Source organism: Pituophis catenifer, unplaced genomic scaffold (assembly GCF_029215685.1).
Source record: "Pituophis catenifer annectens isolate HBS135680 unplaced genomic scaffold, rPitCat1.0.hap2 SCAF_2, whole genome shotgun sequence".
NCBI classification, from domain to species: domain Eukaryota; kingdom Metazoa; phylum Chordata; class Lepidosauria; order Squamata; family Colubridae; genus Pituophis; species Pituophis catenifer.
The window spans coordinates 139,475,624-139,488,732 of record NW_027256882.1 but is presented as its reverse complement, the minus strand read 5'-3'; the positions used below and the strand labels follow the sequence as shown (position 1 = coordinate 139,488,732).

At 38.4% G+C, this 13,109-nt stretch overlaps 1 protein-coding gene across 1 annotated transcript in view; it reads right to left on the bottom strand.

Annotated features, from left to right (window-relative positions):
- Positions 1-1,502: 1,502 nt before the first annotated feature.
- Positions 1,503-13,109, bottom strand: part of CHMP6 (charged multivesicular body protein 6) — a 14,668-nt gene continuing 3,061 nt past the window's right edge. Inside the window, exons 2-8 of the mRNA XM_070934708.1 lie at positions 11,797-11,906; positions 10,470-10,557; positions 9,039-9,125; positions 8,883-8,948; positions 8,513-8,593; positions 6,435-6,489; positions 1,503-3,260 (exon numbers count right to left, since the gene is read on the bottom strand). Coding sequence (XP_070790809.1) covers positions 3,208-3,260; positions 6,435-6,489; positions 8,513-8,593; positions 8,883-8,948; positions 9,039-9,125; positions 10,470-10,557; positions 11,797-11,906 — 540 coding nt within the window. The 3' untranslated portion in view covers positions 1,503-3,207. The remainder of the gene's footprint in view (positions 3,261-6,434; positions 6,490-8,512; positions 8,594-8,882; positions 8,949-9,038; positions 9,126-10,469; positions 10,558-11,796; positions 11,907-13,109) is intronic.

Sequence of the window (13,109 nt, the reverse complement as noted above, 5' to 3'; positions counted from 1 at the left end):
TTATGACGGTGTCCCGGAGTCATGTGATCCCCTTTTGTGACCTTCTGACGAGCAAAGTCAATGAGGAAGCCAAATTCACTTAACAACTGTGCCACAACGTAATAACTGCAGTGATTCACTGAACAACTGGGGCAAGAAAAGTAATAGAATGGGGCAAAATTCACTTAACAAATGTCTCACTTAACAACAGAAATGTTGGGCTCAGTTGCAGTTGTAAATCGAGGACTATCTGTACAGATTTTGTATTAGTTGTGAAGTAACATAATTCCCAGCTACATTTAGTTGAATGTTGAAGCTTCTCTGGGAAAAGGAATGATCGAACAAACATTTGTGATAAAACCTAAATCTTCTTCAGGCTATCAGAATACAGAGAATTAGAATACATTAGAACTTTATCTATAGACTTGGGGTAGGAAACCTTTTAGTTTTGCTAAACTGATCACTGTTAAATCAATTCCTCTGTTCCCACTCCCAGGATTGCATTGAGTTGGCATAGAAACCACATCAAGGCTAGACAACAACAGCAGTTCTACAAGCACCAACCCCCCCTCCCAAACACACACACACACACACACACACACACACACACACGAGAATAGGAATAGCTCCACCAAAGAAAGACTTGTGTAGGCTTTGAGCAAGGGAGGGAGGGAGGCTGAACTCACCTGGAGATTAAAAGGCAGGTACCTTCTAGATAAGGACCGAGTTGGGGGCTATGTTTATTGCACAACCTCTGCTACAGTTTGAACTCCTTCAAGTGGGAAATACCTTTAAATTTCTTTGTTCGGGGAAATTAAACTGGAACACAACTCCCTGGGATAGGAGCATGTCTGAATCCAGAAAACTAAAGTACAATGCATACAAGAAGCTCCTTAGGGACATACTCTGCCCCTCCCCACTGAAAGACACAGGTCGAATTCGTATTTCAATCTGAGATGTAATTTTGCTAACACTAAATTGCTGCATAAGCCACAATAAACCCCAGGGTCTGAGTTCACACTTGAGCTTTGTGAAACCGCATCATAGCCTATCATCCTATTCGAAGCAGATGTGATAGACTGGCAGTGAGAGCACTTTTTTTCTGGCCCTCATTTGCATTTCGGGTTTGACCTCTATAGAAAGCTATTGAAGTTAGCAACCCTACTAACATACCTAAGAGCAGCAAAGCTCTGGGGTATGTTAACATCTCTATCCCTGACACACATTCTTAGACTGTAGAGAGCCATTCATTCATTCCTTCTGCATAAATATTCTCTTCATCTTTTAGCTCAGTCTCCTGCTGGAAGAAAAACACTAGGATGTCATGGTATCTCCAATGTTGCAGCTACCCAGAAACACAGTATTGAGTTTGGCTCCTAACCAAGGTACACAAGACATTAGAGGAATGAAGGTATTACGAACTTGTCACTACCTACCCTGCTTCTACCTTCCCTGTTTTAAGGAGCTCCCAAAAGGAATTCAGCCAAATTATGGCCATGTACAGAAAATGGAGAAGACAGAACTTTCCTGGAGGCTGAACAACACTTTTAATTCCACCTGAGTCATCAAGAAGAGTATGGATCAGGAAATCACAAAGCGATTTAGCTAAGTCCAAGCCTGTTCTCTAAGGCCACGTGGCACACAGTAGTGTTTTCTCTTCATGGGCTTTGCAGATTTGGTTTTCATTAGTTCTTCTCATTTCTGTTCTTACTGGCAGAGAAAAAGCAGAAGCATTCTTCCATCTATTTCCCCAGGCACTGAGCTGTATTGTAAACCAGGGGTGGGTGTCTAATAAAGCCCTTTAAGAAACCCCATCTGTATGATACCCAGGACACCACCAGAGCAGGACCTTCAGGTGCTCCCTTGCCATTTGCTTGAAGAAATAAAAAATAAATGCAACCCTCCTGGAGCAATTCAGAGGTTAAGACACACAACTCAATGTTCCTTCACAGTTGTAGTTATGAAGAGCTTAGAGTAAGACTGCCCTCTGGTGAACAATGCAAATACAGCCATGATCTTGTCCAACCTGGCAACAGGCAAAACAACTTTCAAGTCCCCTTCATTGTTTAACTACCAGCCCAAGGTAAATTGAATACTTTCAAAATCAATACAACATGATGGAGTATTATTGATATATGAACCATCCACTCAAGGGAAGTCTATTCAGCTCACAGCCCAGCCTTCAAGTGTTAACAATTTCCTATATTCAGGAAATCGAAGGGACATTCAGGTTTTCTGTGAGAGGAGAATCATGCAGGTGGCATTGTCTCAGTCTGCTCTTAAGCCCAGCTAGTAACTCACAAAGGTGAGAAGTGGCTCTGTCATTAAAAACAAAAAGTAACCCCACTGCCCAGATCAATGAAGCTGAGGAGGGCAGAAGCCATCACAAAGCCCTCTGCTATGACTGAACTCATTTGTTTTTGAGAAGCTCTCAGAAGCTGAACTTATGTTCAGACTTTTCATGCTGTGGGACTCTGGAGGCAAAGGAAAAAGCAGGCGGCCAGGGAAGCATATGAAGCATAAACCCTTAGCAAGCCATTTAGACTTCTCCCCCAGCAGGAAACAAGACTTCTTTCTTCTAATGAACAAGCCCATCAGCCTTGCATTATTCCCCAGTGCCCAGGCCTATGAGCGCATTAACCTCAAGAGCATACTGAACATGGAATCAACTTCTCGAATCTCCACTAGCAGCCTAACACAAGAAGCTGGAACTACTAATGGAAGAGATGCTCAAATCTTGGCACACAAAACCCACAGATTTAACAAGGTTCGGAAATTCCATCCTTGCCAAAAAAAAACAGCCTTTCAGAAAAGCCAGTGTGAAATGAGTCAAGAGGAAGGCCAAGAAGTTCCACAGAAGTTCTTTCCTCTGGATAGCTGAGCAGTGACAACATGCTCCAACGTGTATCAGGAACTGAAAAAGAGAGAGCGAGAGACAGGGAGGCTCCGCTGGCATCTGAGGCAGGTCTGTAGCTGAAATCTGGTCGCAGAAAGCATTTGGCTTGGAAGGTTTAAGAGTCACCGTTTAATCCCGTTTAAATTACAAAAAGGAGGAGTGTGCACGCTACAAAATAACCTTGATATGGGAACATTAACCAGTTACAGCTTCCATTCTGTGCAGAAAACCTGCTCCAGTATGGCTGGGTAATGCCAGCAGGGAGGCCTCCTATACCCCAGGCATGCTGGGATTCCGAGATTCAATGCAGGGATACCCCGCAGGTAGTGGAGTTAAGATGCAGCAATCAATTCTGGCTTTGGTTTGATTCTGATGGGCGATTTTTCTGTGGAGAAGGAAAAACACACACAAAGAGGAAGAAGTTATTGGTCTGAATGGTTCTAGAGTCAATAAATCCTAAGCAGCACATCCTGCCACTGACATACACCCAGAGCAACTTTTCAGGATCTGACATAGGTTCTCTTTGCCTCCTGCTCCTACAAATACTCCCTCCAAAGTGAATGGTGAATTCCCCTCTGTTCTTCCAGAATGATCAGATATGTGTGTTTGTGCTTCACATTCTTCAGGAGCTGCATTAATACCAGCTTTTTTTCAAGGTCAACTAACAAACGAGGCACAATGCTTGCTGAAATGCAACCTCCCCACTCCCTGCCCCAATCTTTCTGAATAAGCTATGCTTAATTATGAGTGCACTCTTCAATTCTGGCCTCAGCGGATAAATCATATTCTCCCAGTGGGCACCTAATGCCTTTTGAGCTTCCTTGACAAGGCATAGACGTTCATAGAAGAACATGCCAATCAACTGGGCTACATTGTGCTACTATTAATCATACTGTGAATGCAGAATGCAAGTGGCAAGAGATGCTGTAGCACAAGCAAAGCAACGTTGTGGTTGTTTTTGAAAAGCCTATTCTTCTGTCCAGTTTCACTGAAAGCTTTCTTCTGAGTCTGACTGATCCTCCCAGGTCTAGCCCATTTAAGGGAAGGATTAGTCAAACCAAGAAAAGATTTAAATAATAAACTCTGTAAATAAAAGCCAGATCTTGCTGCTTGCTAGAAGAGCTATCTATTTACATAGGATATTCTATAGTTGGGTATCTCTTATATATTTGCTATTTCTCATATTTATATACTGCTTGCTAGAAGAGCTATCTATTTACATAGGATATTCTATAGTTGGGTATCTCTTATATATTTGCTATTTCTCATATTTATATACTGCATGCTCTCAGCAGAGCCAGCCTATGATACATTCCACAAATAAGTACTAAAGACGAAATATACAAAATATTGTAACGTTTTATAAAAGCCTAAAAAAATAATCAGTTTTCCCCCTCCCCCACCAATAACAAAACAATCTGAAATCAACATTAAAGATCATAATGCATTCTCTGGGGAAAAATGAAAGAGCAAAAACAGATTCTAATTCCCCCCAATTTCCCTGGCCTCTCAAAAAATGTCAGAAGGAAGCAGCAAAACTATAAGGGAAAAGAAGCTTCATAGCACTGGAGCCAACACCAGCATTACAGATTCCCCCCCCCCCCCCCCCAAAATCACTTCCCAGAGTGGCACATACAAAGGACCTTTATCTGAAGAATGCAACTCTGAGCTTACAACATACACAGGAAATCTTCCCTTCAGGACAGTGGGAGTCAAGCCTTTCAGAAATTTAGTATCAAACACCTTGAATTTGATTCAAAAATTTGTTGGCAGGCAGCTTAGCCAGAATGGGTCACATGCTCCTGCTAAGATACACCTGAGAGAAGTATGGCCACTGCCATTTGGCTTGGAGGTCATTTCCAGTTCTCCTTCAAGAACACCTTTTACACTGAGTATGTCGTAATAGTCCATTTGATAGGTAAGCAAAGCAAAAACAATATGATCTCTCCAGAAAAGGTTTGAAATAGTAAATCATAATACAGGTTAGAAAAGATGCTCTAGACCAGGGGTCAAACTCGCGGCGTCATGTTGTCATCACATGACATATTGCAACTTTTCCCCCCTTCTCTAAACCGGGGGTGGGAATGGCCAGTGTGTGACGCATCCGGCTCACGTGACACAAGTTTGATACCCCTGCTCTAGACCACTTCATTGATCTATGCATTCAAGGATGGCACAAGGCCCAAGAACCTGTCCAATAAATTGTAGATTTACTCCTTCAGGAGGAAAAAAAGATATTAATGTAGAATAAGAACAGTCCCTCCCAGTCGTCTGAGAACTCACCAACTACCAAGCCTCGTCCAGATTCAATTTTAATCCGTTGCATTTTAGATAGACTATAATCTGGTCCAAGCAAAACCAATTCTAAATACATGTGCTTTCAATCTATTTTTGAGAGCACCAGGTTTGGGGCATGATCAAAATTACAATTAACTTCCTAAAAAGAACAGGAAACTGCTTTGGGAGTGTGTACTTGGTAGTTGACATCTTGTGCTATAGTTTCAGTTTGCAAGAGGTACTTCAGAATATGTAGAAGTGCAAATATGGCACCTGCTTATGACTCATTTAAGCAGCTGTGTTGTTTTCCAGGACCATACAATGGCAGCTATTGCAGAGAAGTCTTCCCCTGTTGCTATATGATCCTGAACTCAGATGTGGCTGTTTTAATGAGTCATAGACTAATACTACATTTGCATTGCAAATAAAAACTGAGGCAGGTTTTTATTTGCAATAGGACAAGGTCCTATTTATTTGCAATAGGACAAGGTCCCATTTTTCAGTTCTCATCCTTTTCCTTCCTACTTTCATTCTCTACAAATTCACTACAACACCATTTATTTTACATTTCAGTATTTGCTTTCAGAAAAAAGAGACAAGCAAATTGAACAAAAAACAGGAGCCAGATGTTTTAAGACACAAATTAGAATTAACTTAATTTTTTTAATTAAAGCTTCTAGATTTTAGTCTCTCGTAGCAATTCAAAATTAGGTAAGAGATAGGAAAACAGTTAACAGTTTCTAGATAAGCAAAGTATTACTTTTAAAAGGTTATTTATGTTCTATGCTTGAAATGGGAGAAGCACTTGAGTATAACGTAGTGAAAAAAATAACCTCTTGTGATGTCTAAATGGTATATACCAATATGGTATAATGATTAAAGTGCAGGGCTGAGACATGCCCAAGTTCAACCTCCATTGAACCATGAATTCACAGGATGACTGTGAGCTATGGTGACACTCTCATATTAGAAGGGTTGCTAGCAGAGTAAGATCAATAGATCTCCATGCTGCTCCTTTGAGTTTCCAGAGAAAATATGGAATGTAACAATAACATAGGTAAAAGAGCTACAGCTAGTGCAAAATAGTAGTTTAGAGGCTGAGTATGTAAGGCCCAGAACCAAATGAAATCTAATATAAATGAAAAATTCACTCATTTTTCAGCTTTCCCCTTTGTCAATACTGCGCTAATACACCACACCAACTTTCAAGGTAATTTACTAATTGCCACCAAGTGGCTTTGCGTACAATGGCAATATCAAAAGGAGAGACAGATAATAATACCTGAAATCCTTTCTGGGAGAGGCTCTGAGGGAACCTCTGGAAGATCAATCTGCTCCTGGAAGGAAAAAAAAATGGTTCTTTTGAAACACATATTCTAAAGACAGGAAACAACTTTATAGTAACTGTAGAACTTTTAAATGCACAGGAAATAACTATGTTACCATCAGTCTGCCACTTCTAGAGTTTTGAGTCTGTATTATTTATACTCTGCCTCCAACACCTTGATGGGTAATTCTGATTAATTTGGTTAAGTGAAGCTATTGACTCTTCAATGAATAAAGCTCAATTCACAAGGACTGCATGTGGATGGACATGTAGTTTTCTTGACATCAATAGAGAAATGGTTTGAAATTGTCTTTTTCACATCTACTGGTAGTTTATAGTTCTTGGAATTCCTGGGTCAATGCTATTCAATTTTTTCCAGATTTCCCACAGCTGGCTGGTTGATTACAATACCATGTCTATGGTATTGTATAGTGTGGGACATGCATAGATGTTTCTTAGGAAATATTGTGGATTGCTCAAATATAGCTATGGGTTCATAATAATTCCAATCGGATACATAGTCATCATTTTCTGTCAAGCAACAATGTATGGTTTCTCAGATACTATCCCTTCCTTTATCCCTGAAACTGCTGATAGACCCCACAGTAGAAGAACTACAGGGGCTTCCTAACTTGTAAGAAGGAATGACCAGAAGATTACTGAGGCATTATTTGTTTCCTTCTTTCTTGCTCACAGCAAGAAGATAAGATATAAAATGAATTCTGATTTGTATTTTCTGCAAATCACTTATTTCTCTCCTAGTGTGGGCCTGGTAAATATTCAAACATGAAGCCAATTTATAAGATATGCAGTCACATAAAGAATTACCCAAAAAATAAAGTAATAAATATACTAATGCCGCCAGATTATTTACTTTAATTTTCTTGGGCTAAGTTCTATCAGCAACCTATAAAAATACTTAAGAGTTCTGAGTTAAAGTTCATTATTCATTGCAATAAAGACTGATAGAAATATCTCATCAGCTTTAAGGACTACATTATTTTGCTATTAGTATAGCAAACATCTTCTTTGGTCAGTTAAAACATGTAAAGAAGAATCAGAATTGAAAAAGCTCCTAATCTTTAGAAGGACCACATTTTCTCTAGTTCTTACTTTTGAATGTTGAACTGCTTTTGAATTCATGAAGGTAATTACAATTCCCAATATCTTCCCAATATCTTCCCAGTTCACCTTAACATATAAATCCCATCATTATTATCCTAACAGCTAGCATTTTCTACCCTGAATTTTAGTTACTGGAGTGAGATATTTATTGGCCTTCTCTCTGTACAAGATCATAATAAATTATTAATTATTTTTGTTAACATTAGCTGTTTCCCATCTATTTCTAACTTGAACACAAAATGTAGCACACTGGCAGTCATATGAATGCATACTTATTGTGGAAATAAAGCTTAATTATCCCAGAGTGAAGGACCAAATTTTGGAAAAATCCAAGAATAAATGGAAAATATTCTATCCTTCTATTTAAAGTGAACATTGAAGGATCAAGATGAATCCTTTGAAGATTCAGAAGGATAATGCAAATGATATGCAGGTAGTCCTCGAACAGTTCATTTGGTGACTGTTCTAAGCTGCAACAGCACTGAAAAAAGTGACTTATGACCATTTTTCACACTTATGACTGTTGCAGTATCCCTATGGGTCTGTGATCAAAAATTGGATGCTTGGCAACTAGCTTATATGTTGCAGTGTTGCAGTGTTCCAGGTCATGTGATCACCTTTTGTGACCTTCTGACAAGCAAAGTCAATGGGGAAGCTAGATTGACCTAACAGCCATGCTACTAACTTAACATCTGCAATGATTTACTTAATAACTGTGGCAAGAAACACGGGGCAAAATTCACTTAACTCTCATTTAGCAACAGGAATTTTGGGCTCAATTGTGGTCCTAAATCGAGGACTACTTGTAATCTGAATATTTTGGGTGGAAATGCTGCTTCCTCATAAAAAGATACCATTTCAAAATACAACTCCTGAACTAATTCCCTGACTTGGCAATTGGTGCTTACCTGAGTGATGGCATCTAATTCAGCTAAAATAGCATCTTCATCCTCTGTAGTGAAGCTTCCAGACAATATCTCATCTATTTGCTGCAAAGAAAAAGGCAGACGGCTCGGTGAACACCGTGCAGTAACAGTTCGCCAACATTTCAGTTCCTTCACTGACATCAAAAAAAATATGAGCAATTGTACCTATCTGTTTCAACCTCAGCTTCAATACTCAGGACTAATTTAATACAGGTAATATGGTAAGGTACTTTATGCTACATGTAAACAAGTATGTTAAGAATTCAAGGGAGTGAAGTGGTGGAATGCAAGTCATAAAAACACAATGCCTTGCACCAAGCACTGCAGAAGGGACCATGCAAGCCATACATACCCTCTGGTACTCTACAGCCTCCTGGGTTTCATCCATGATTCTTTCCACCTCTTCTATTGACATAACCTGTAAGAGAACCCCACAATTTTACATCAATAAGATGACTGGCAGTGGGATGCAATTTAAGAGAGGGCAGGCAGCTCTGATCATACTTACTTGATGCATTCTATTTAAACATTCATTGCCAATTTTGAGACCCTCAATCACTTTCATCTCAATCTGTGTGAATTCAATATCGTGGACCTGTAAGAGAGAAGACAAGGATTACAGAATGCCATGTTCTATCTAAAAGTGTTAAGGAAAGCAACCTGAAGATGTTTGAAGACTACTAGTGAACAGAAGGCAACCTGTGGCAGCCTATTTCACTGGTTGACAGTTTGTACACTTGGATGGTCTACAGCAAGAATGGGCAATTAGTTTTCCCAAGGAGCCATATCAGGAACTGGGATTGTTGTGGAGGGCCAAACCAATAGGGTTGTGAAGGTGTGTAGCCATGGAAGGCCACATACTCAAATTGGAAAAAAAAACAGTAGTTGTCTTCAAAATCAAATAAAATCATGTGGGCTGGACAATGGCAGCAAAGAACCAGATGTGGTCCAGGGGCTGTAAAAAGACTGGATCTGGTCTACAGAATCCATGGATAGTAAAGGATCAAGCAAAATAAGGAGCATTTCCTTAATAAATGAGTGTCTTGCTATGTCAGCAATAAAAGCAGGAGAAATCTAAGTTCTATAACTTCACTGTATGAATCAAATGAGGATCCTTATTGTTGGGGGAAATATGCTGACTCTGTAAACCGCTTAGAGAGGGCTGTAAAGCACCTTGAAGTGGTATATAAGTCTGAGTCCTATTGCTATCAGTGTCTACTGAATCAATAGGACTACAAGTTGTTCAAATTGATTTCTGATGCCAATCCCCTTTTCTTGCAAAAAGGCACATGAACACATGAATGTATATATTATCAATTCTGCTTAAAATGCAAGGATATTACAGTTGTGACAAGTTTGATAAGAGGGCTGGATGAGTGACAAAAAAAGATGGAATGAGGGACAGGTCTGCCAACATCATGTGACCATTAAAACAACTAATGCTGTTCAACGCTAGCATTCTGTTCTCAAGACAAGCAATATATACTTGTGCCAAGACCAAGGGTACCATGTATACTTGCAGATAAACTGATAATTTTAAGTATCAAAAATACACCCCAAAAATTGTGTTTGGCTTACCTGCGAACCGTAGCTCAGATTTTTAAAAGACCATCACGGCCCAACTGCACAAACAGCAGTCAAATGCCTAGCAGTAGCTTGGTTAAAAACTCATGGGTTGGCTTATCTGAGGGGGACATATTTTTCATGGTATTTTGACTAAATTTTGAGGGTCAGCTTATCTGTGAGTATATACAGTACTCCTAAAGGAAGTTTAAATCACAGCATTTCACCATAAAAGTCAATGTGAATCCTGAGTTAAAGAAATCTTCTTATATTAAAAGTGAATTAAACTAAACACAGAAGCTTACATGTAAGCCACACTTCAGAAATCCTGAAAATAAAGTGACCAGATGCAATTCAAAAACCCAATCCCACATACCATGCGCTCTAAATTGCTAATTTGGTTTTCAGTTTTGTCTAACAATTGCTCTTGATAACGCTTCTTCTTTAGCAGAAGTTTGGCTTTCCTAGGAGAAAAAAGAGATGGATGAAAAAGCAAGTCTAGAAAAAAATATTATACCAAGCCATTTTTGTCCCAGCTCAATAGAAAAAAATAGTTTATTTCAGGGTTTGATAACTTAACAAGTTAACTAAATATCCCTGGAAAAACATATAGGTCAGTTACAGAACTAGTCTGGAATATTGCCTCTTATCAAGCAAACCTTATTTTTCACCATTATAGCCAACAAAACTGATATATTTATTCCCTAGAAATCTTTTTAACCCTTTAAAATGTTTTAAAACTGTGCGGCCATTATGTTAACACACTACAGCGATTAAATTACACTGGCTGTAAAACTGTTTCCAGGTATTTTTTTAATTTAAATTATTTAGTTACTGTAAAAAATAAAAATATAGAAATATAAAATCTTAGAAAATAACAGAAAAACACAATAGGTGCAATCACCCCCCCTCCCTCAAACATCCAATCCCGAAATAGCCAAATGGTTGCAAACATAAAAACTATTATTCACTACAATCTCTCTTAAAAATAAAGTTTTTCATTAATTTTTGGAAGTTTGTTGATAAGGAAATGAGATAGGCCACCTGACAAGAGAATTCTGGAATTTAGGGGCATCTACTGAAAATACTGCAATCAAAAGGATTGTTGGGACACACCAGAATATTTCCAAACAGCAGTCTCCACTATACACAATAGAGAAATAGAAAGCATAGGAGGGTATGTTTCAGGTGAAACACCAGCGGGAATCATTTGGCTAAGACTGTATTGAAATCTGGTGATATATATATATATATGTATGTATGTATGTATGTATGTATGTATGTACGTATGTATATATAACCAGTTTGGTCTAATTCACGGGTGTCAAACTCGCGGCGTCACGTTGCTGTCACGTGACTTTTTCCCATTCGTGGAGCTAGGATGGCTGTGGCCTGCACGTGACACATCCAGCCTGTGGGCTACCAGTTTGACACCCCTGGGCTAAGTGGTTAAGGCATCAGGCTAGAAGTGGGAGACTGTGAGTTCAAGTTCTGCCTTAGCCATGAAAGTTGGCTGGATGCCTTTGGGCTAATTATTCTCCCTCCCAACCCACCTCACAAGGTTGTTATTGTGGGGAAAACAGGAGGAGGATATGTTTGGATATATTTGACACCTTAAATTATTTGTAAAAATAATAAAGGTGGGGTACAAATAAATATAAATAAATAACTGTATGTTCAAACTCTGTCCAGAAGTGGCTTACTCTTTCTTGCCATCTTTTAGTAGTTGACGAGCAACAATCCTCTCTCGGTCCAGCTGTAGAGAAATCTTTTTCTTATATTGCTTTAATTTGTCTCGTTGCTGTTTTAGTTGCTGGAGAAGAAAACAAACAGTTCATTAGAAGAAATATTTTCTTCCTTAAGAAGATATACCTGTGAACCCAGCAATCTTGATCTCCAATCTACTGTGCTGAAAATTACTGGAAAGTTAAACGAGTTGAAAGTTAAGCTATGCAAAATTAAAGTCAAGTCACTGCTACTGGTTCATTGTTATAAATCGTATATTAAAAATGCTAAAAAAAATTAATGATAAGAATTATTGCCATCCCCTGGCATTCACACATTTCTGAATTTAAAGTCACAAGGATGCCTTATTAGAAACAGTAAGTTTATCATTCAGAACTGTTTATTTTGCTATGAATTCACTAATAAAAAAATTGATCCTCCAGATAGTTAGACTACAGTTCCTCTCATATGGCTACTGACTGGAATTCAGAGGGTAACAGGTTCCCTCTTCTGGCTAATATTTTTTTTAATTGAAAAAATATGTAATTTTATTCCAACATTTCTTTCCATTCTGTATACAGTTTTAATATCTTCAGTTAAATTACGCCAAACAATGGTGATCTACTTAAATTCTAACGTAATAAATAGAAATAAATGACAATTTTAGTCATATGGAAATATGGAAGAACCAAAAGTGAAAGTGGCTCACAATTTCTCTGCTGACAAGATTCAGCACAGTAAGTAAATCTGTGCTGAAAGCTATTGACATATATAAAAAAGCTCGTCATAAAGTAATAAGGAACTCTGAAGTGTCATGAAACATTCTGATAATGCAATCCACTGTAAGGCACTCAGATTTTCTTGTTAAATTAAGAACTGTGATTCATGGCACAGCATGTACTTTTGAGTATAAAAATGTTCCAGGTCCAATCCCTGGTTCTTTCAGGTAGGATTAGAAAATATTTCTGCTGAAAACTTTCACTACTTGACAGCAAGATTCTCACTGTAAAAACCAATACAAAGCTATATAAATGCATTGGTTTGGGATGATACAAATTCAATTTCCTACGTACTTTCAGTGGACATTAAGTAACTATATGAAAAGATTCCAGATTAAGAAATTGGAACATAATAGGTCAAACAAAGACCAGTTGTTTGGAGATTTCCCTTAACAAATATTTAAGAAAAGATCTCTTATTTCCTATCCAATGATCTTGCATTTTACTTTATGCATTTCTACAACCTGCAGAATTTCTCCATTCTACATATTATGTCCTTTTCTCAAAATATA